The 25,315-nt window shown below is 45.8% G+C and overlaps 1 protein-coding gene across 3 annotated transcripts in view; it reads right to left on the minus strand.

Moving 5' to 3' along the window:
* Positions 1–3,766: 3,766 nt before the first annotated feature.
* chn2 (chimerin 2) overlaps positions 3,767–25,315 on the minus strand; it is a 46,965-nt gene continuing 25,416 nt past the window's right edge. For all 3 annotated transcript variants that reach the window (XM_038983968.1, XM_038983967.1, XM_038983966.1), the window contains 7 exons: positions 20,698–20,787; positions 14,836–14,920; positions 6,405–6,578; positions 5,465–5,542; positions 5,096–5,233; positions 4,807–4,912; positions 3,767–4,680 (listed from right to left, as the gene is read on the minus strand). In XM_038983968.1, the coding sequence (XP_038839896.1) occupies positions 4,509–4,680; positions 4,807–4,912; positions 5,096–5,233; positions 5,465–5,542; positions 6,405–6,578; positions 14,836–14,920; positions 20,698–20,787 (843 nt within the window). In that variant the 3' untranslated portion in view covers positions 3,767–4,508. The remainder of the gene's footprint in view (positions 4,681–4,806; positions 4,913–5,095; positions 5,234–5,464; positions 5,543–6,404; positions 6,579–14,835; positions 14,921–20,697; positions 20,788–25,315) is intronic.

Raw genomic sequence — 25,315 nt, forward strand, 5'->3', positions numbered from 1 at the left:
TTCATATCAAACCACCTCATGTCCTTCATATCAAACCACCTCTTGTCCTTCATATCAAACTACCTCTTGTCCTTCATATCAAACTACCTCTTGTCCTTCATATCAAACTACCTCTTGTCCTTCATATCAAACTACCTCTTGTCCTTCATATCAAACCACCTCTTGTCCTTCATATCAAACCACCTCTTGTCCTTCATATCAAACCACCTGTTGTCCTTCATATCAAACCACCTCTTGTCCTTCATATCAAACCACCTCTTGTCCTTCATATCAAACCACCTCAAGTCCTTCATATCAAACCACCTCAAGTCCGTCATGTCCTTCATATCAAGAAAACAAACACACAAAAAGCAATTCAAACAAATGACAAAATAAGTAATTGACCCTGGTTGGATATATTTGTAACATTAGATACCATGTGCTTTAGGCTGTGTGTGTATGAAATATGAAAACATACTTGAAAATTAATATTGTAGGAGACCTTAACCCACACCTAGTGAAGTGGGATGGTACCTATGAGGCCATCGGAGAGGCGTGTACACATGAGAGAGACTTGGTATAGAGAAGTGTGGGGACACTCTCCTGAAGGAAGGTGGTAATATAGTAACCTTAACCCAGAACTCTTGGCATTAAGGTCTATGGCTTGACAGTTACCGGACCCTGGTTTGTGTCCCGGACGGAGCTACTTCCCGATTTCACTATAAAATGATTATGAAATCATTCTTTACAATTATTTGATACTTCATAACTATTCCGTATCCATCCTTCATTGGCCAAAACATATTATGAATTAGGTGTATACCTGGTGATAGGCGCAATTGATGAACATTTATGAAAGTTATATCTTTAAAAAATGCCTCAAAATGTATTCAAATTTCATCATCATTGCTCCATGCTCCATAACAGGTTGCAGTCTGGCAGGTAGAATGATCATGGTATAGCCTGGACTACTTAGCAACAGCAGTCGCAGCAACACTTCCACTGAAGTTGTTATTGTCAGGTATGGTCCCCCGTACTCTTCTGTTCTCCTTAAAACGTCCAGAACGTGACACTTTGAGATTCCGTCTACAAGTTTTCTCATTGAACATTGGCTCAAACTCTGCATCGTCGAAGGTTTCTGCATCTGGAAATGTTTCGTTTCCCTTTGAGTCCGGTGTAGATTTGGAGGAGATAGGAGATATCTTCTCCCCAGAAGGTTCGGTCTCACCAGATTCTTGGGTTGTTGGAATACTCTTCCTTGTCACAAATGCTCTCCACCAAGGGAATCTCACAGGCGCTGCCATATCTGGAGGATCACGTTTCACCTGCAAGATACAGTTCTGTATGTCAATATGGCCAAACTGGTTTTGAGAAAAAAGAATCAATCATGCCATAAAAATTCTGTCAATAATAGAAAATATAGGAAATCATGTTCATATAGCTGTCATGTAAACATGCTATACGTTTGTGATCAGCTATGATGGATAATATGTCATACACCTGCCATCAACTCACCTGTATGTTTTCAGCCCTCTGGTGTCTCTTCTAGTATCTCCAAGGGGGTTCAACGTGAGGTCAGTCCTCGGCTGAGGACAACATGACCCGCACACAGACCTTCTAAGACAGTGTAGATTCCAAGTTTTTTCCAGCTGCATCCACTTGGAAGACTCAATTTACAACATCCAATCAAGGCTTGAATTTACCCGACTGTAAATAACCGACTTCTGATGTATTCCCTGTCACTGAGAGGCAACAAATGTTACAGGCATCGGAATACAGCTGTCTATATCGCCTACAAACAAAACCCCACCCATGCACACCTGATTGGTGCACGTAAAACTGGGAGAGAAGTTACCTCCCTGGAAGCCTGCAGGAAGAACACCTGACCTGACAGCCAGAGTAACACATTATCTGAGAACTAGACACACAGAAGAAACAATACATGCAAAGTCCTCCACACCCTTACATTTAGAAACAGGGTGACTAATCATGGCTGTGTCCCAAATTGGCACCCTATTCCCTACATAGTGCACTATTGTTGACCACAGTCCTATGGAACCTGTTCAAAAGTAGTGCACTATATAGGGAATAGGGTGCCATTTGAGACACATCCCATGTGTGTACCCTCAGGTACAGGGCGTCCACCATTGTTGCTCTCTTCAGCACCAGCGCTATTGCGCCATCGTTGTCCTATTGAAGGTGTGGTAGAGTACGTGTGTGTTGTGATTGCATTGCACCATGACGCAGACATTGCTTTGAGCAATTGAATTGTAGCCTATCCTAAACGTACACATAAAAGATTGAGCAAAATGTCATTTTACATCCTTTTAATAAATCAGCATTTGATAAATTACAATCTTAATTGCACCCATCACAAAAATACTTTTAATAAAATTGATTCGTAGAAAGGATTTCAATTATTATCAATAATGGAAAACAACAGAGAATGTGTAAACTCTATCGCCATGACGTTGTTTGGAGTGGGTGAGTTCCACAGCACCTATAGCTGCTCCAGGCAGTTTTATAGGCTGAACATTTAGACTTCATGTTTCCTGACTTTAGTATGTGTCAAATAGTGGCAGAACACTACGAGGTCTAGTCCTTACCCAGACTAGATGTTTGGCAGTCTACGAGTAGCTATTACTGAACAAAAATATAAACGCAACATGTAAAGTGTTGGTCCCATGTTTCATGAGTTGAAATAAAAGGTCCCAGAAATGTTCCATTTGCACAAAAAGCTAATTTCTCTAAAATGTTGTGCACAAATGTATTTACATCCCTGTGAGTATTTTTCCTTTGCCAGGATAATCCATCCACCAGACAGTTGTGGCATATCAAGAAGCTGGTTAAACAGCATGATCATTACACGGGTGCACCTTGTGCTGGGGACAATAAAGTTCACTCTAAAATGTGCCGTTTTGTCACAACACAATGCCACAGATGTCTCAAGTTTTGAGGGAGTGTGCAATTGGCAAGCTGACTGCAGGAATGTCCACCAGAGAATTGAATGTGCCATAAGCCGGCATAATTTTAGAGAATTTGGCAGTATGTCCAACCGGCCTCACAACCACGTGTAACCATGCCAGCCCAGGACCTCCACATCCGGCATCTTTACCTGCGGGATCGTCTGAGACCAGCCACCCGGACAGCTGATGGAACTGAGGAGTCTTTCTGTCTGTAATAAAGCCCTTTTGTGGGGAAAAAAAACTAATTCTGATTGGCTGGGCCTGGCTCCCAAGTGGGTGGGCCTATGTCCTCCCAGGCCTCCCCATGGGTGCGCCCCTGCCCAGTCATATGAAATCCATAGATAAGGGCCTAATTCATTTATTTCCTTATTTGCACTGTAACTCAGTAAATTCTGTTGAAATTGTTGTATGCTGCATTTATATTTTTGTTCAGTGTGTGTATATGTATATATATTACCCCATGGTATTCCACTAAAGTATGAATATTAATATATATATTATATTCATTAATTTACCCATTCCATGTGTCAATTTAAAAGAATGGGAAATTTGATTCAAAAGTTTTCTGTAAACATTTAGGCTCAGACACATTTCACCCAAACCATATACTATAACTCGGCCTATTTTTCTAGTACCAACAAACAGTTGCAGATGGAACTTCAACAGTGCCACTCAAAATATGTTTCTAAGCATTTCCCTACAAGTTTAACCTGCTCTGTTTACCAATTCCTTTAGGGTTTTGTTGTATTTTGACAATGGAACACATCGCAGATCCTTGACAACCTATCAGCTTCAGGGGATAAAAAGCACATGATGCTGAAAACTTTTGCAAAAAGAAATCTTCACAAAATAAATTGATCTGCACAGTGCTTCATACATAGACCATCCATCCATATCTCACCCTACAGGATCACACAGTTACTGAGTCAAAAGAGTCTCTGAGTCATGAGACTCATTAACCAATAAGCACACAACGAACACACTTGAGCAGACAATCACTATACAGACAGACATCAACCAGGAAGAATGTGTTAGTGTGATGATGCTAGATTTATGAAAGGTGTGTGGAAATGCTGGAATCAATGGCTTTTTCTAAAATAGCACCCTACTCACTATATAGTGCACACTACTGTGAACCAGAGCCCTATGGGGCCGGTTCAGAAGTAATGAAAATAGGGTGCCATTTGGGACGTATCCAATACCTTGTTCCTCTTAAGGAGAATATGACAGAATGTGACAACCTTTGACCTTACTGTAACAAGACATGATGTCTGACTGACGTACCACAGACTCAACTTCAACTGATACAGTCATGCTTATGGGAGAGAAGCAATGGAAGCGCAAATCTGACCACAATAGAAACATTTGGGAATTTTGACACTTCATATGATGACAGACATGATGGCTTGAGATTCCTCTGGTATGGAATAAATCAAACATCCTATTCCTGCCCTGACAGGGCTCCAGCCCTTCCTGCCCAGCAACAGACAGGGCTCGTCCTTCCTGCCCAGCAACAGACAGGGCTCGTCCTTCCTGCCCAGCAACAGACAGGGCTCCAGTCCTTCAAAACAAGACATCTTCATGCTCTATCAGGAGCTGTATGATGAGTTTCTGATGCCTCATGTCGTTCAGAGTGGCCAGGGCGTTCTGTTCAGGCGGCTGCATTAACGTCGGACCAAACACAATCCCCAGGTTCTCAGAATTCATGAAATTGTCCTTTTCAAACATGGTGACCCTGTGAGAAAGATGATTATTATATCAGTCAGAAAGGTGAGAAACAACATATGTATATTTGTAAGACTACATCACTGATTCAACCCCATGAAGATCAGATGCAGTGTGTGTGTGTGTGTTTCATCACTTCTTGAGATGCATCATCAGGTAGCGTAGGGTCTCGTAGTGGGCTGGCGGGAGCTGCAGCAGCCCCTCGTGGATGGCCTCCAGTCTGGTGTCTGGGTTGGGAATTTCTACCAGGAGGAAGTACTAATGTTAGTTACATTCACCTGATAAATAACCGTGCCTAAGACGTGAAGATTTTCCTTAGCTCCCCAAGCTAGTGCCTAGCCTTTAGCTCAGTACGCCATCAGTCATTGCGCTGGAGACCCAAGGTGCATTGAGCTAATTGTGGGAATAAGTATGGGAGTACGTACTTGCAGCTTGTATGAATCTGGAGTACACGTGGAATGTGATGACTGGAATGGGCAGGTCTCTCAGATAGAGCTTCAGAGCTCCAGCGATGATGTTGATGTCGTTGTACACATTGGCACTGATGTCTGCCTTCTCGCCATCTGCAGAGATGACACACCAGACACATTACGTACCGACCAGACTGCAGTATATTCACTACAATTACCACAATGCAACATATATGCCCTTTACACCTCACATAACGACATCCGGCAGTCTGATACGGCTATCCTGTGCTCATGTGCTTTTCATTTGAACCTATGGACTTTCATGTCTCATAACCTTAAACCAGACCTAAGCACTGAGGCAAAGGAAATTAAGTTAACACAAACCTCGGTCAAAGGCGAGCCTCACGTCCTCAATGTGTTCTGAGAAGCCAGACACTCTGTAGAGACCCTCAGACTGCAGACCTGCAAGCAGCAACACAGAGAGTCGGTTATCTCTACTCCCTGTACCCTCTTTCACCCCCATGCAGTCTCTACTAAATAAACTCAACAAGCTCTTTGGATCAACAAAATTATTCAACAAGGGTGGCCTTTATTTCAACCAATGGAGCCTTGAGGCAGATTACAGTACTTTGGGGGAATTACATATTTTGATTAAGTGTATTACATATATTTTAGAAATAACACATCCAGTTGAAATAACCCTTTTGAGAGTAGTTCAACACAGTTCAAATGGACAATTTTCTTTCACTAAATGTAGCAATGTCCACCTGGAACAGCCTAAAGAGGACTGGCCACCTCTCAGAGCCTGGTTCCTCTCTAGGTTTCTTCCTAGGTTCCTTCCTTTTTAGGGACTATTTCCTAGCCACTGTGCTTCTACATCTGCATTGCTGTTTGGGGTTTTAGGCTGGGTTTCTGTCTAAGCTCTTTGTGACATCTGCTGATGTAAAAATTGATTTATAAATACATTTGATTGATTGAATTTGATGCGAATTTAAAAGATTGGTTTACACAGCATTTACTTTAGGAGCCTCCTTAGCCCTGGTCCAAGAGAGCCAATACATTTTAGTCATTTAGCAGACGCTTTTATCCAGAGCAACTTACAGTTGTGAGTGCATACATTAAAGTACTGGTCCCCATGGGAATCGAACCCACAACCCTGGCGTTGCTAGCGCCATTCTCTACCAACTGACCAAGACCAAATCCCAGACATCCATTTTCACCTTGAAATTTGAATATTCTTTCAGTTTAGCTAACATGCAGGGTGCACCTGGCTTAAATGTCACAGAAACATTCTAAACTGAATGGCTGCTAAACGGAACGGTACCTCGTAGTTCTATCTCCTTGATACACATGTCCACCACCATGGGCCGTGTGGTGTTGTGGGCCTTGACCAGGGTAGTGAGGTCACAGCTGAACACCTTCTTAATCCTGCGCAGGTCTGGCTGACAGTCGCTGGGCACCAGCTTGGAGCACTGCTTGTGTACGTTCAGCCCACAGTCTGGAAACCACAGGTCAGAGAGGTAGTCAGTGTTAAATACACACCCATACAGAAAGGATATATTCAAATCTTATAATCTGACATGATTATGGTCGACTTCTTCTAAAACAACATGTGACACTGTAACACATTACAGAAGGGTTAGAGATAACAAGTAGTACATTGATTAACCCCAATCTCAGAGAGAAAGCCCAGCCAGCTACGGTAAGACCAGGCTGCTTCAATATGCCATGGTGGGCCACGTCACAGCGTATCTGTCCCCAGGGGCGTGTCTTGTCTTGGCTGTTTGGCAGTGTTGTGGTTTTAGTCACGCAGAGGGTCTTGGACAGATGGGGGTGAGAGAGCAGAGCACTACCTCTCTGTGTGGCATCACTGTCCCGGTCTGGCCTGCACACACACCGTGACGAAGAGAACAAGCTGCCTCTCTGGGAGATGCCACAGGAATGTAACCTAGGTTGAGGTTTCTCTGCCTGTAAACATACTGTACTTGGGAGTCTCCCTGACTCAATAAGAACATCCAGCTAAATCATTCACCACTGATCGTGGCGTTTTTACTACCAAGAAATACCCAGCATTATTGCTGGTCCGCTGACTGGGGTTCCTTATTCTCAGACACAGATTAAAAACAGAGAAAAACAGAGGGAGACTGTCACACAGAAACAGATAAAGATGGATAAAGAGAGATAGACAGACAAGGAGATGGGATAGGGAGGAAGAGGACAGGCTAAGCATGCCAGATAAGAAGGAAGAGAGAGAGAACAGAGCGAGATGGGGATAGGGAGGAAGAGAGAGAGAACAGAGAGAGATGGGGACAGGGAGGAAGAGAGACAATGAGGATAGAAAGCCAGTCATCAGGTTGTGTATCTCTGTGTGTTAGAGAAGGACTGCTTCAGATACAACTGGAAGTACTAAAGAAGTCTTCTGATTGCCATAGGGCACAGGGCTGTCTGATGACACCAGTGTTTGCCTGGGGCTTATAAGCATGGCTAATAACTGAACAACAAACCATCTGTCTACAGAGAAAAACAGCCACGTTAGTCCTCCTCTAAAACACATCCATGTCAGGATTGTGTCCAGGCCATAATAGAACCCTGTGTCTATCGCAGAGAGTTCAGGGACTTTCCAAACCTACTTGTCAACTAGCCTCAATTGTGCTACAGTCTTGCTAAGTTGTAAATGTCTGTAATGTATTTCTATTGTGTGTATGAACCCTATACTTCACTGCACCAGTGAAGTATAGGGCGGCAGGTAGCCTAGTGGTTAGAGCGTTGGGCCAGTAACCAGCAGGTAGCCTAGTGGTTAGAGCGTTGGGCCAGTAACCAGCAGGTAGCCTAGTGGTTAGAGCGTTGGGCCAGTAACCAGCAGGTAGTCTAGTGGTTAGAGCGTTGGGCCAGTAACCAGCAGGTAGCCTAGTGGTTAGAGCGTTGGGCCAGTAACCAGCAGGTAGTCTAGTGGTTAGAGCGTTGGGCCAGTAACCAGCAGGTAGTCTAGTGGTTAGAGCGTTGGGCCAGTATCCAGCAGGTAGCCTAGTGGTTAGAGCGTTGGGCCAGTAACCAGCAGGTAGTCTAGTGGTTAGAGCGTTGGGCCAGTAACCAGCAGGTAGCCTAGTGGTTAGAGCGTTGGGCCAGTAACCGATAGGTTGCTGGAACGAATCCTTGAGCTGACAAGGTAAAAATGTGTCGTTCTGCCCCTGAACAAGGCAGTTAATCCACTGTTCCCCAATATGGGGTCATTGTAAATAAGAAATTGTTCTAAACTGGCTTGCCTCATCAAATAAAAAATACAATCTGATCTGTTATTCAGCCAACAAACATTTCAACAAGTTCACTAGGATACAACATTATTGATCAGTGGAATCATTAGGTGGAGTGTTCATAAATACTAGGGTTGCAAAGAGTGGTTCATTTACTGGAAATTTTCAAGTTATCACAAGACATCTAGTGGCGCTTTTTGGGTATTTCAGATTATCACAGGTATCTGTAATTATCTCTGGCCCTCTGTGTGGCCTTATTACCTGTAAAAATATATAAAATAAGCAAACAATGACAACACTGTAAAACATGATCCTAAATATAAACCAGCAACTTAGTAAATACCATTGGTACCATATTAGGGTGTCAGTGTGACATACAGTACCAGTCAAAAGTCTGGACACACCTACTGTACTCATTACAGGGTTTATATTTTTACTATTTTCTACATGTATTTTATTTGAGATTCTTCAAAGTTGCCACCCTTTGCCTTGATGACAGCTTTGAACACTCTTGGCATTCTCTCAACCAGCTTCATGAGGTATGCTTTTCCAACAGTCTTGAAGGAGTTTCCACATGTGCTGAGCACTTGTTTCCTTCACTCTGCGGTCCAACTCATTCCAAACCATTTCAATTGGGTTGAGGTCGGGTGATTGTGGAGGCCAGGTCATCTGATGCACCACTCCATCACTCTCCTTCTTGGTCAAATAGCCCTTACACAGCCTGGAGGTGTGTTTTGGGTCATTGTCCTGTTGAAAAACAAATGATAGTTCCACTAAGCGCAAACCAGATGGGATGGAGTATCGCTGCAGAATGCTGTGGTAGCCATGCTGGTTAAGTGTGCTTTGAATTCTAAATAAATCAGTGTCACCAGCAAAACACCCCCACACCATCACACCTCCTCCTCCATGCTTCACTGTGGGAACCACACATGCGGAGATCATCCATTCACCTACTCTGCATCTCACAAAGACAAAATCTCAAATTTGGACACGTCAGACCAAAGGACAGATTTCCACCGGTCTAATGTCCATTGCTTGTGTTTCTTGGCCCAAACAAGTCTCTTCTTCTTATTGGTGTCCTTTAGTAGTGGATTATTTGCAGCAATTCAGCCTGATTCACGCAGCCTCTTCTGAACAGTTGATGTTGAGATGTTTCTGTAACTTTAACTCTGTAAAGCATTTATTTGGGCTGCAATCTGAGGTGCAGTTAATTCTAATCTACTTATCCTCTGCAGCAGAGGTAACTCTGGGTCTTCCTTTCCTGTGGCGGTCCTCATGAGAGCCAGTTTCATCATAGTGCTTGATGATTTTTGTGACTGCACTTGAAGAAACTTTCAAAGTTCTTAAAATGTTCCTGATTGACTGACCTTCATGTCTTAAATTAATTATGGACTGTCTTTTCTCTGCTTATTTGAGCTGTTCTTCCCATAATATGGACTTGGTCTTTTACCAAATAGGGATATCTTCTGTATACCACCCATACCTTGTCACAACACAGCAGATTGGCTCAAATGCATTCAGAAGGAAAGAAATTCACACCTGTTAATTGAAATGCATTCCAGGTGACTACCTCATGAAGCTGGTGGAAAGAATGCCAAGTGTGTGCAAAGCTGTCATTAAGGCAAAGGGTGGCTACTTTGAGGAACCTCAAATACCTTCTGATTTGTTTAGCACTTTTTTGGTTACTACATGATTCCATATGTGTTATTTCATCGTTTTGATGTCTTCACTATTATTCTGCAGTGTAGAAAATAGTAAAGAAAGAAAATTGGTGCCAAACTGGTGGCAGTTGTGACAAAAGTTAATAGTAAATAGAGTGTCACGGTTCATTAAAAATAATGTCATTGTTGATTAGATGCTTTTTGCATTATTATGCTGTTTTCTCTTCAACCATATGGTCTATCTACTAGAAGCTCATGGACAATATGGTAACTTACCGGTAGCTTTGCAACCCTAAATATTACATCCTTTTATCTGGCAGGAAGCTCCAAGGACAGCTACAGTACATGTGTCCCTTTTCACTCGATTTAACTTCAGGATTGGAATGATATGAACAGTATTGTGATATTTTCCCCATGTACTGAAGCACTGAAACGGGTTAAAACCACTCCTTAAAAAGGATCTCCATTACAAAGCATGACGGCACGGCCAGACGGCACGGCACGGCCAGACCAGACGGCACGATCAGACGGCACGGCCAGACCAGACGGCACGATCAGACGGCACGGCCAGACCAGACGGCACGATCAGACGGCACGGCCAGACCAGACGGCACGATCAGACGGCACGGCCAGACCAGACGGCACGATCAGACGGCACGGCCAGACCAGACGGCACGATCAGACGGCACGGCACGGCCAGACCAGACGGCACGATCAGACGGCACGGCCAGACCAGACGGCCAGACCAGACGGCCAGACGGCACGGCCAGACGGGATTGTTTTGATCTCGCAGACTGGGACATGTTCCGGGTAGCCTCAGAGAGTAATATCGACGTATACGCTGATTCGGTGAGTGAGTTTATAAGAAAGTGTGTAGGAGATGTTGTACCTACTGTGACTATTAAAACCTACCCTAACCAGAAACTGTGGATAGATGGTGGCATTCGCACCAAACTGAAAGTGCAAATCACCACATTTAACCATGGAAAAGTGACTGGGAATATGGCCAAATACAAACAGTGTAGTTGTTCCCTCCGCAAGGTAATCAAACGAGCAAAATGTCAGTATTAGAGACAAAGTGGAGTCACAATTCAACGGCTCAGACACGACATATATGTGGTAGGGTCTACAAACAACCACGGACTACAAAAGGAAAACCACAGCCACCTCACGGACACCAACTAAACACCTTCTTTGCCCGCTTTGAGGATAATACAGTGCCACAGACACGGCCTGCTACCAAGGACTGTGGGATCTCCTTCTCCGTGGCCGATGGGAGTAAGGCATTTAAACGTGTTAACCCTCGCAAGTCTGCCGGCCCAGACGGCATCCCTAGCCGCGTCCTCAGAGCATGCGCAGACCAGCTGGCATGTTAACGGACATATTCCATCTCTCCCTATCCCAGTCTCCTGTCCCCACATGTTTCATGATGGCCACCATTGTTCCAGTACTCAAGAAGACAAAAGGTAACTGAACTAAATGACTATCGCCCCGTAGCACTCACTTCTGTCATCATGAAGTGCTTTGAGAGACTAGTCAAGGATCATATAACCTCCACCTTGCGTGCGTGCTCAGCCCCCTCCTGTACTCCCTGTTCACCCATGACTGCATGGCCATGCACACCTCCAACTCAATCATCAAGTTTGCAGACCACACAACAGTAGTAGGCTTGATCACCAACGACGACGAGACCACCTATAGGGAGGAAGTGAGGGCACTCATAGTGTGGTGTCAGTAAAACAACCTCTCACTCAACGTCAACAAAACAAAGGAGATGATCGTGAACTTCAGGAAACAGCAGAGGGAGCACCCCCCTATCCACATCAATGGGACAGCAGTGGAGAAGGTGGAACGTTACGTTGCTCGGTGTACACATCACAGACAAACTGAAATGGTCCATCCACACAGACAGTGTGGTGAAGAAGGCGCAACAGCGCCTCTTCAACCTCAAGAGGCTGAAGAAATGTGACTTGTCACCTAAAACCCTCACAAACTTTTACAGATGCACAATTGAGAGCATCCTGTCGGGCTGTATCACCGCCTGGTACAGCAACTGCACCGCCCTCAACCGCAAGGCTCTCCAGAGGGTGGTGCGGTCTGCACAACGCATCACCAGGGGCAAACTACCTGCCCTCCAGGACACCTACAGCACCTGATGTCACAGGAAGACCAAAAAAATAATCAAGGACAACAACCACCCGAGCTGCTGCCTGTTCACCCCGCTACCATCCAGAAGGCGAGGTCAGTACAGGTGCATTAAAGCTGGGACCGAGAGACTGAAAAACATCTATCTCAAGGCCATCAGACCTAAAACAGCCACTAACACAGATGCTGCTGCCTACATACAGACTCAATCATTGGCCACTTTAATAAATGGATCACTAGTCACTTTAAGAATGCCACTTTAATAATGTTTACATATCTTGCATTACTCATCTCATATGTATATACTGTATTTTATACCATCTATTGCATCTTGCTCATGCCGCTCTGTCATTGCTCATCCATATATTTATATGTATATATTCTTATTCCATTCTTTTACTTAGATTTGTGTGTATTAGGTAGTTGTTGTGGAATTGTTAGATTACTTGTTAGATATTACTGCACTGTCGGAACTAGAAGCACAAGCATTTCGCTACACTCGCAATAACATCTGCTAACCATGTGTATGTGACCAATAAAATTAGATTTGACAGCACAGCCAGCCTTGTTGCAGTTTTGTGGATACAGTATTTGGATGTCCTTGCTTGACTGGGTGTGTCCCGTTGATGCACCTTCTAAGCTCTCTGTGAGCGTCTGTCTTGTTTATAAATAGTTGACAGCCATAGTCGCCGGGGGAACTGGTTTGTCCCAGGTGTCACTGAGGAATGCTAAATTACTACATTTCACAGGCCTCATCCAACCATTGATTTACATGGAACAGACCACATTTCCTGGACTCTACATTCCATGACATGATCCAGGCTTGAACATAATATTGTAATACCCTTTTTATTGTCATAGCATTTAAAAATAAATACATTATTAGGCATTTCAAGTTTGATATCTCATGTGTTACAATTAGTCACATGACATTAGTCGCATGACATGAAACCCAACCGGACAGAGACGTCCGATCAGTTGTCCAATTTGATTGATATTTGATCAAACGTGAATTCTTGAAATAAATCAAAACTTGGAAGTCATATTGTAAACACGGGGGATAAAATGAGACAACACCTGGTTACATGGATGATTTATTGAACATGTTGACTTAATCCATTTCTGCCCAGAGGGATGTTAACAGGACTCCAAGGGTCTGATCAGGGATGTTAACAGGACTCCAAGGGTCTGATCAGGGATGTTAACAGGACCCCAGGGGTCTGATCAGGGATGTTAACAGGACTCCAAGGGTCTGATCAGGGATGTTAACAGGACCCCAAGGGTCTGATCAGGGATGTTAACAGGACTCCAAGGATCTGATCAGGGATGTTAACAGGACTCCAAGGGTCTGATCAGGGATGTTAACAGGACCCCAAGGGTCTGATCAGGGATGTTAACAGGACCCTAAGGGTCTGATCAGGGATGTTAACAGGACTCCAAGGGTCTGATCAGGGATGTTAACAGGACTCCAAGGGTCTGATCAGGGATGTTAACAGGACTCCAAGGGTCTGATCAGGGATGTTAACAGGACCCCAAGGGTCTGATCAGGGATGTTAACAGGACCCCAAGGGTCTGATCAGGGATGTTAACAGGACCCCAAGGGTCTGATCAGGGATGTTAACAGGACTCCAAGGGTCTGATCAGGGATGTTAACAGGACTCCAAGGGTCTGATCAGGGATGTTAACAGGACTCCAAGGATCTGATCAGGGATGTTAACAGGACCCCAAGGGTCTGATCAGGGATGTTAACAGGACTCCAAGGGTCTGATCAGGGATGTTAACAGGACTCCAAGGGTCTGATCAGGGATGTTAACAGGACTCCAAGGGTCTGATCAGGGATGTTAACAGGACCCCAAGGGTCTGATCAGGGATGTTAACAGGACTCCAAGGGTCTGATCAGGGATGTTAACAGGACTCCAAGGGTCTGATCAGGGATGTTAACAGGACTCCAAGGGTCTGATCAGGGATGTTAACAGGACTCCAAGGGTCTGATCAGGGATGTTAACAGGACTCCAAGGGTCTGATCAGGGATGTTAACAGGACTCCAAGGGTCTGATCAGGGATGTTAACAGGACCCCAAGGGTCTGATCAGGGATGTTAACAGGACTCCAAGGGTCTGATCAGGGATGTTAACAGGACCCCAAGGGTCTGATCAGGGATGTTAACAGGACCCCAAGGGTCTGATCAGGGATGTTAACAGGACCCCAAGGGTCTGATCAGGGATGTTAACAGGACCCCAAGGGTCTGATCAGGGATGTTAACAGGACCCCAAGGGTCTGATCAGGGATGTTAACAGGACTCCAAGGGTCTGATCAGGGATGTTAACAGGACTCCAAGGGTCTGATCAGGGATGTTAACAGGACCCCAAGGGTCTGATCAGGGATGTTAACAGGACCCCAAGGGTCTGATCAGGGATGTTAACAGGACTACAAGGGTCTGATCAGGGATGTTAACAGGACTCCAAGGGTCTGATCAGGGATTGGAGTTATTTTCTTTAGGCTTTCATCCCAAATTGCATCCAATTCCCTGTAAAACTTTAGATCAGAACCCTATGAGCCCTACACACGTGGACTACATAGGTAATAGGGTGATATTTGGGACGGTGCTCTAATGTGATGAAGTACCCATGAAAGGTCAGTGATGGTAGCTAGGTCAGCAGTGAGCAGTGTTGGGATGTCTGAATGGAAGAGGAGGTTACCTGAGCAGTGGACCCCTTGGGCTATGAGGCCCCACATGAAGTTGGCACAATACTCGCACCAGTGAGGCCCTCGGAAAGTATGAACCTATGGAAGGGTGAGAAAACACAGCAATAGATTAGAGTCTGGAAGACACGCCACACCTTCTCGCTCTCACTGAACAAACATTATAAAACTCTAAATCACACACACACCACTAAACAAACATAACTCTCTAAATCACACATACCTCACTGAACAAACATAACTCTAAATCACACACACATATACGCAAAGACAAGATCTGTGAATTCTTTCATTCATTGTATTTCTGGAGGTGAGTAGGACCCAGGTCAGGTCAGACGGTTACTGTAGGTGAGTAGGACCCAGGGCAGGTCAGAAGGTTACTGTAGGTGAGTAGGACCCAGGTCAGACGGTTACTGTAGGTGAGTAGGACCCAGGGCAGGTCAGAAGGTTACTGTAGGTGAGTAGGACCCAGGTCAGACGTTTACTGTAGGTGAGTAGGACCCAGGTCAGGTCAGACGTTTACTGTAGGTGAGTAGGACCCAGGTCAGGTCAGAAGGTTACTGTAGGTGAGTAGGACCCAGGTCAGACGTTTACTGTAGGTGAGTAGGACCCAGGTTAGGTCAGACGTTTACTGTAGGTGAGTAGGACTCAGGTCAGACGTTTACTGTAGGTGAGTAGGACCCAGGGCAGGTCAGATGGTTACTGTAGGTGAGTAGGACCCAGGTCAGGTCAGACGTTTACTGTCGGTGAGTACTGTCCTATGGGCTGCTCTGGCTCGGACGTGGCCTACTGTCCTATGGGCTGCTCTGGCTCGGACGTGGCCTACTGTCCTATGGGCTGCTCTGGCTCAGACGTGGCCTACTGTCCTATGGGCTGCTCTGGCTCGGACGTGGCCTACTGTCCTATGGGCTGCTCTGGCTCAGACGTGGCTTACTGTCCTATGGGCTGCTCTGGCTTGGGATCAGACGTGGCTTACTGTCCTATGAGCTGCTCTGGCTCGGGGTCAGACGTGGCTTACTGTCCTATGGGTTGCTCTGGCTCGGACGTGGCCTACTGTCCTATGGACTGCTCTGGCTCAGACGTGGCCTACTGTCCTATGGGCTGCTCTGGCTCAGACGTGGCTTACTGTCCTACGGGCTGCTCTGGCTCAGACGTGGCTTACTGTCCTATAGGGTGCTCTGGCTTGGGAAGAAAATATTACACTATGGCAAAATAGAGGGATACTTGTTTACCTGGATGTACCACAGCTCTTCACACTGTGCTTAGTAATGACAGAGGAATGTCTCTTCAGTAAGGCAGAGAATACTTGTCTGGGTCCCAAATGGCACCCTATATAGTTACCTACTTTGCCCTGGTGAAACTAGTCCTTTATCTAGGGAATAGGGTGCCATTTGGAACTCAACCCTGGTCTCTGGTCCCAGTCTACAGTGGAAGGGATGGAGGGACCCCAAGCCCAGTCTACAGTGGAAGGGAGGGAGGGAGGGAGGGACCCCAAGCCCAGTCTACAGTGGAAGGGAGGGAGGGAGGGAGGGACCCCAAGCCCAGTCTACAGTGGAAGGGAGGGAGGGAGGGAGGGACCCCAAGCCCAGTCTACAGTGGAAGGGAGGGAGGGAGGGAGGGACCCCAAGCCCAGTCTACAGTGGAAGGGAGGGAGGGAGGGAGGGACCCCAAGCCCAGTCTACAGTGGAAGGGAGGGAGGGAGGGAGGGACCCCAAGCCCAGTCTACAGTGGAAGGGAGGGAGGGAGGGAGGGACCCCAAGCCCAGTCTACAGTGGAAGGGAGGGAGGGAGGGAGGGACCCCAAGCCCAGTCTACAGTGGAAGGGAGGGAGGGAGGGAGGGACCCCAAGCCCAGTCTACAGTGGAAGGGAGGGAGGGAGGGAGGGACCCCAAGCCCAGTCTACAGTGGAAGGGAGGGAGGGAGGGAGGGACCCCAAGCCCAGTCTACAGTGGAAGGGAGGGAGGGAGGGAGGGACCCCAAGCCCAGTCTACAGTGGAAGGGAGGGAGGGAGGGACCCCAAGCCCAGTCTACAGTGGAAGGGAGGGAGGGAGGGACCCCAAGCCCAGTCTACAGTGGAAGGGAGGGAGGGAGGGACCCCAAGCCCAGTCTACAGTGGAAGGGAGGGAGGGAGGGACCCCAAGCCCAGTCTACAGTGGAAGGGAGGGAGGGAGGGACCCCAAGCCCAGTCTACAGTGGAAGGGATGGAGGGACCCCAAGCCCAGTCTACAGTGGAAGGGATGGAGGGACCTCAAGCCCAGTCTACAGTGGAATGGAGGGAGGGACCCCAAGCCCAGTCTACAGTGGAAGGGATGGAGGGACCCCAAGCCCAGTCTACAGTGGAAGGGAGGGAGGGACCCCAAGCCCAGTCTACAGTGGAAGGGAGGGAGGGACCCCAAGCCCAGTCTACAGTGGAAGGGAGGGAGGGACCCCAAGCCCAATGAGGGACTGTGTATACAAGTCAGATTAAAAGGATTTACAAAGTGTCTGGCATCTGTTCCTGCCCGGGCTGCTGGATACATGCAAACATGTTCACACACACGCAAGTCTGCACCGACCACTTCACTAAAGAGTTATTAGGTTACGTTAGATTGATAGAACAGTACAGATAAGGGCTCTTGACAGGTGCTGAGCAGCCGGGTGGTTTGCTGTTCCATTCTCAAATGGGACCAGACACTAGGCTGGAGAGCTGGAGGTTAGGAGGCCATTCTACCCTGCAGGCTCACTGAAACCTGAGACACAATGGCAGGAATGTATTCAGGTGCCCATGAGGAGAGATCGCTTTCTCTCTCAATTCAATTTAAGGGCTTTATTGGCATGGGAAACATATGTTAACATTGTCAAAGCAAGAGAACCAAATAATAAACAAGTGAAATAAACAATACAAATTAACAGTAAACATTACACTCACAAAAGTACCAAAATAATAAAAGACATTACAAATGTCATATGTGCAAAAATGTCAAGTACAAAAGGGAAAATAAATTAACAGAAATATGGGTTGTATTTACAATGGTGTTTGTTCTTCACTGGTTGTCCTTTTCTTGTGGCAACAGGTCACACACACTGCTGTTGTGATGGCACACTGTGTTATATCACCTAGTAGATATGGGAGTTTATCAAAATAGGATTTGTTTTCAAATTCTTTGTGGGTTTGTGTAATCTGAGGGAAATATGTCTCTCTAATATGGTCATACACTGGGCAGGAGGTTAGGAAGTGCAGCTCAGTTTCCACCTCATTTTGTAGCTAGTGTGCACATAGCCTGTCTTCTCTTGAGATCCAGGTCTGCCTACGGCGGCCTTTCTCAATAGCAAGGCTACATCCCCTCTGTACATAGTCAAAGATTTTCTACATTTTGGGTCAGTTACTGTGGTCAGGTATTCTGCCACTGTGTATTCTCTGTTTCGGGCCAAGTAGCATTCTAGTTTGCTCTGTTGTTTTTGTTAATTCTTTCCAATGTATCAAAAAAGTATATTTTTGTTTTCTTATGATTTGGTTGGGTCTAATTGTGTTGCTGTCCTGGGGCTCTGTGGGGTCTGCAAACAATTTAGTGGTATCCAATTGGTAGTAGTTACAGTCTTGTCTCATCGCTGCAACTCCCGTACGAACTCGGCGAAGGTCGAGAGCCATGCGTCCCCCGAAACACAACCCAACCAAGCCGCACTGCTTCTTGACACAATGCACATCCAACCCGGAAGCCAGCTGCACCAATGTGTCGGAGGAAACACCGTACACCTGGCGACCTGGTCAGCCACAGGAGTCGCTAGTGCGCGATGAGACAAGGATATCCTTGCCGGCTAAACCCTCCCCTAACCCGGACGACGCTGGGCCAATTGTGCGCCGCCCCATGGGCCTCCCGGTTGCGGCTGGCTGCGACAGAGCCTGGGCTCAAACCCAGAATCTCTGGTGGCACAGCTAGCACTGCGATGCAGTGCCTTAGATCACTGCGCCACCCGGGAGGCCATTATTTTAGTCTTACTGAGATTTACTGTCAGGGCCCAGGTCTAAAAGAATCTGTGCAGAAGATCTAGGTGCTGCTGTAGGCTCTCCTTGGTTGGTGACAGAAGCACCAGATCATCAGCAAACAGTAGAGATTTGACTTCAGATTCTAGTAGGGTGAGGCCGGGTGCTGCAGACTGCTCTAGAGCCCTCGCCAATTCATTGATATATATGTTGAAGAGGGTGGGGCTTAAGATGCATCCCTGTCTCACCCCCAGCCCTGTGGAAAGAAGTGTGTGTGTTTTGCCAATTTTAACCGTGTACATGGATTTTATAATGTCATATGTTTTTCCCCCAACACCAATTTCCATCAATTTGTATAGCAGACCCTAATCCCAAACTGAGTCAAAAGCTTTTTTGAAATCAACAAAGCATGAGAAGACTTTGCCTGTTTTGTTTTGTTTGTTTGTTTGTTAGGGTGTGCAGGGTGAATACATGGTCTGTTTTATGGTAATTTGGTAAAAAGCCAATTTGACATTTGCTCAGTACATTGTTTTCACGAGAAAATGTATGAGTCTGCTGTTAATGATAATGCAGAGGATTTTCCAAAAGGTTGCTATTGACGCATATCCCACAGTAGTTATTATTTGTCTCCACTTCTGTGGATTGGGGTGATCAGTCCTTGATTCCAAATATTGGGGAAGATGCCAGAGCTAAGGATGATATTAAGGAGTTTAAGTATAACCAATTGGAATTTGTTGTCTGTATATTTTATCATTTCATTGTGGACACCAACACCACAGGCCTTTTTGGGTTGGAGGGTTTGTATTTTGTCCTGTAGTTCATTCAAATGTAATTGGATCATCTAGTGGGTTCTGGTAGTCTTATATAGTTTATTCTAAAATGTGTATCTGATCATGTTTCTGCTGTTTGTTCTTTGTTATAGGGCCAAAAAGATTGGAGAAGTGGTTTACTCATACATTTTCATTTTGGATAGATAACTCTGTGTTGTTGTTTGTTTAGGGTTTTCTAAGAGTCTATGGATTCTTCAATTACATTGAGCTGATTTCTGACGTGCTGTTCCTTCTTTTTCCGTAGGGTATTTCTGTATTATTTCTGTATTGTCTTCACCATAGTGAAGGCGTAGGCTGATGTTTTCTGGGTCTCTATGTTTTTGGTTGGATAGGTTTCTCAATTTCTTTCTTAGGTTTTTGCTTTCTTCATCAAACCATTTGTCATTGTTGTTTCTGTTTGAACTGTTTAGATTTGATAGGGAAGTTGAGAGGTCAAAAATACTGGTTAGGTTTACTGCCAAGTTTGTGTTGGTCTCACACACCAAAATCATTTGTTGTATTCAATATTTATTTCAATATATCAACTGTATTTCTGTTTTTGAAAATCAAGATGAAACAAAGAGGTTAAAGTGCTCAAACATCTTAGACAATCAATGTTCACAGCCGTTAATGGGTTAAAACATACGCCATATCCATTAAGCACAGTCGATAGATTTAAACATATGGCTGACAGCTGCACGTGCCCACAAGACAGCTTTCATCATGAAAGCACATGATGATGAATAACATCAGTCTCTGTGTTATAATGGTACCTAACGGTAGCCAGTCAGGTGACAGGTAGGCAGCTCACCAGGCAGATAAAAAGAGTCATTGAAATCGGTTACTTTGTCACTTTGAGGAACGTCGCTTTTAAGTTTCAGATCAACCTGACAGAACTTAATCTCCCAGGCCCTGCATGGACAAGCAGAGCTGCCTGTAGGAATGGAATAATTTCCTGAGGTAAAAGAGCTTTGAACAGAGAATCTACAGAGAGGCAGACCTCCTACAGAGGTCCTAAAGCAGTCGACTCTCCCTCCCTCCCTCCCTACATCCTCCTTTAAAAAGGTTCAATCAAACAAACCATCTCACCTTGAAGTTGTGGATCTTGTCATAGGAGCTCTGCTTCTCGGAGGGGCAGTCTTTCAGGGTGCTGTGCCGTACCAGAGGAGAAGTGGTGATCTGTGGACAGGAAGCCAACAGTTTTAGAGGCTTCCAGAGTAATGTTCTCCTGCTCCCCAACTTGACCCTCAGGGCTAAGGCCAGTAGCTCCTGCCTCTTCCGCTCCCCTCTCTTGGTCTTGTGGACCGTTACATCTCCTGGCCCTATCCCTCCTCCCGGACCCCGGCTCCCTTCCTCCACTTCCATGGCCGCTGCCGTGTGTCTGACTGTGTCCCCCTGTCCTAGTCCGGGCTCCCACAGAGCCTCTGTCTCCTCTGGTGAGCCGTGTGGTGTGTGCTGGAGGACGTAGCGCCCAGCGCTGGGTAACAGACGCCGGCGGCACCTGCCCAACGAGGAGGACACGGCCGCTGTGCTCCACTCCCCTCCTCCCTCTGTTCCTCCTACTCCTCTTCCTGCTGGGACCCAGGATGGTACAGACTGACAGTCAGGATGGGGGCGGCTCTGCATCTGATCTGAGCTCCAGCTCCAGTTCAAGGAGAAAGAAGCAGAGAGCAGCCAGCAGCAGTGGGCGGCCCCAGGGCAGGAGTGTGCCTCACACAATGGCTCTCATTCACACACACCCAATAGGAGAGAGACAAGTCCGGGGGGAGGGTCCCTTGGTTGGTGGGGAGGGGCTAGGAGGAGAGTCCCTTGGTTGGTGGGGAGGGGCTAGGTGGGTGTGTGGGGTTAGAGTGAGTGTGTGTGGGGTGAGGGGGAGCTGTCAGTACAGCTCAGCAGCAATCTAAAGCAGGATCAATGGCTGCAGTCAAACTCTCTAAAGACACTCACACTCAACTGGAGATAATACTGAACTGAACTGCCAGTAGCCCACGGTAACAAACCCCCCCACCAACAACAGTTACATAACCAAGTCCCCTCCACACAACAGGAGTCCTGGCACTATCCTTCTGGCCCAGAAGAGCCACGACATGCTCCTAGATTCCTTCCAGTCCAGTAGAAACAGATTAGTCAACTACATCTCGACCTTCATGCCTCACAATCCACTGGTGGTCTTCCTCTCCCTGCCTAGACTGCAGCCAGACTACAAACAGACGCTATGACTCCAGCCTGCTCCCACCAATCACTCTGCTCTGCTCTTAAACCCCCAGCAGAACAGCACCCGACCATGGTCATCCATTGGGATTGGCAGGGATTATGGCCATAATCCCCACTCAAGGTGTAATCCCACGGTGGCCAAATCCCTGTCAGGTCCCAGGCAGAGTTCATGGTGGCCATGTCCTGACTCAATGGGGGGCTGTTGCCAAATCTACAGCACTACAACAGATTGAGCGACTCTCCTTCTAAACATCCACTCCCTCTAAAACACCAGGAGGGCCTCATCAGCTCCTCTTGATTAACAATACAATCAAATGGGAAGTAGACAACTCAAACTAGTGGACATTCAGGGTTGCTGACATGAAATGTTGAAATTAGGGACAGCAATGCAGTTAGTCTGTGAAGAGAAAGAATGAGGGAATGTCAGAATTAAACTAGAACAGAGGATTTTGTAGCTGTGATGGAATGATGAAGAGCTGGAAGGGTAGAATAGTTGAGGAAGGGAACGATCCTAAGGGAGAGAGAAATATATGCTTGAAGCTCACTCAGCTCAGAGACAAAAGCCCTTCAGCTGAAATGAGAGGATAGGCAGCTTTAAAAGGACATAGAAGCCGTTTTAAAAATATGGCTTTGGGCCTCCTGTACACCGTCCAAACTTCAGTAACGTAGACTGAGGACCATGTTGTGCTGTTGTAACAGTATAGCTTCCGTCCCTCTCCTCGCCCCTACCTGGGCTCGAACCAGGGGCCCTCTGCACACAACAACAGCCACTCTCGAAGCATCGTTACCCATCGCGCCACAAACGCCTCTGCAAGGGAAACAACTACTTCAAGGTCTCAGAGCAAGTGACATCACCGATTGAAACGCTATTAGCGCGCACCACCACTAACTAGCTAGCCATTTCACATTGGTTACACTGTAGCTACACTGTAGCTACAGAAGTAATACTCATTTCTACCAGCATGTCAACTGTGCAACTAGATGAGACAATACATTTACTCCACACAGAAACACATACAAAGCTCTCCCTAACCATAACCCTATCCTCATGATTCCTGCTTACAAGCAAAAACAGGAATGACGTGCTCAATAAGGAAGTGGTCCGATGAAGTGGTTGTTAAGCTACAGGACTGTTTCACTAGCATAGACTGGAATGTTATGGGATTCATCAGTCACCGGCTTCATTAATAAGTGTATCAACGACGTTGTCCCCACAGTGCCTGTATGTACATATCCCAACCAGAAGTCATGGATTACAGGTACCATCCGCACTGAAAAGGCTGTCAGAGCAGCTCACAGCACCTGTACATAGGCCATCTATAAATAGCCCATCCAGCTACCTCATCCCCATACTGTATTTTTTTATTTATCTTGCTCCTTTGCACCCCAGTATCTCTACTTGCACATTCAACTTCTGCACATCTACCATTCCAGTGTTTAATTGCTATATTGTAATTACTTCGCCGCCATGGCCTATTTATTGCCTTACCTCCCTTATCCTACCTCATTTGCACAGAGTTTTTCTACTGTATGTTTGTTTATTCCATGTGTAACTCTGTGTTGTTGTATGTGTCGAACTGCTTTGCTTTATCTTGGCCAGGTCGCAGTTGCAAATGAGAACTTGTTCTCAACTAGCCTACCTGGTTAAATAAAGGTGAAATAAACAAATATAAAAAATATTGCTTGTACCCCTGCACATCGACTCAGTACTGGTCCCTTGTGTATATAGCTAAGTTATCGTTACTCATTGTGTATTTATTATTACTTTAATATTATTTATCTTTTATTTCTCTCTGCATTTTTGGTTAGAGTCCGGAAGTATTTCACTGTTTGTCTACACCTGTTGTTTACAAAGCATGTATCTAATACATTTGATTTAAAATGGCTGAACGGGTAACAGTCAGGACAGGAGAAGCTGTTTGTCACCGAGATAGACATCCTATCAAAGGACAGGAGAAGCTGTTTGTCACCGAGAAAGACATCCTATCAAAGGACAGGAGAAGCTGTTTGTCACCGAGAAAGACATCCTATCAAAGGACAGGAGAAGCTGTTTGTCACCGAGAAAGACATCCTATCAAAGACCAGGAGGAGGATCTAAACTAGACGGGGCAGAGAGAAGAGTAAGGGATCTGGAGGAAGAGGGACAGGTGGATGAAAAAAATGTATGACACAGAAAAAGAAATGGGGAGAGGAGGAGGGAGGGGGTATACAGTACGTATTGAGAGAGAGAGAGCGTGTGTGTGACGGTTATGGTCTTTTTCCCCAAGAGGCAGATGGCTTCTTGTCTCAGAGAAGAGTTTGGAATAAAATACATTTTAAAAAAGGCCCTGGTTTCTTTTCAGCAGCCAGGCTCTGTAATTCACTGTGTGGGTGCAGCTGAGCAGACACAGTGGGGAGAACAGAGGATCATGGGAAAATAGAAAATAACACTAGTGTCTTTCTTTCTGTAAGGTCAGATAACCGTCCAAACAAAAACACACCATCTCATACAATTCCATCCAAACATAGACGTGAATGGGGATGTAGTCAGTGATAAAATCAGTTTTACTATTCAGAAAGTGTAGTGAAAGGAAAACGTACAGTGCCAATTAAAACAGGCCTGCCTGTGTCTGGAAGTATGACAGATCAACATTGAAAGCCTTCTTCCTTTTACAAAGTATGTAGCTACTGTATAAAATCTTTATAGTAGTAGCTCAATTATTTCCCAACGCCATCTTTATAGATCATGTTGTTTCCAACAGACTAACAGGTAGCTCAAGGACGAGGTCATTAAACTTCCAAAAACAAACAAACTACTATAACGTCATAATAAAATCCAAGCAGGCTAACCTCACATTATAGAACTAGGACCAGAACATGGACTAGAAATGCAGTGATCACCTTCCAATCCCCACCAGCACCAGTTACATTAAACCAGTGATGGGTCTCAAACGGCTCCCTATTCCCTGCACAGTGCACTTCTTTTGACCAGAGCCCTGAGGGACCAGAGGGTATAGGGTGCCATTTGGGAAGCTGTTGTTATAGGAGGAAACTGGCAGGAGTTTGGCCACTGTGGCAACTCCCAGCACAAGTACACAGACACATTGAGCCGTGTGAACCGAGGAGGCTGACACACAGCAGGTCACCAGACAGGTTGAGTGAGTCTCCTCCCCCCCTCCGGGAGGAATGTACACACACACACCTGGATGAGGATTTACAAGAGAGAGTAAAGACAGCATGTGAGGGAGTATGTTTACTGTAGCTACTGTGTCTGAAAACACAGGCTGATACTGGACAGAGTATTATAGTACACTGTTAACTAAAGTCAGTAAAGATACAGGCTGATACTGGACAGAGTATTATAGTACACTTAACTAAAGTCAGTAAAGATACAGCCTGATACTGGACAGAGTATTATAGTACACTTAACTAAAGTCAGTAAAGATACAGGCTGATACTGGACAGAGTATTATAGTACACTGTTAACTAAAGTCAGTAAAGATACAGGCTGATA

Source organism: Salvelinus namaycush, unplaced genomic scaffold (assembly GCF_016432855.1).
Source record: "Salvelinus namaycush isolate Seneca unplaced genomic scaffold, SaNama_1.0 Scaffold204, whole genome shotgun sequence".
NCBI classification, from domain to species: domain Eukaryota; kingdom Metazoa; phylum Chordata; class Actinopteri; order Salmoniformes; family Salmonidae; genus Salvelinus; species Salvelinus namaycush.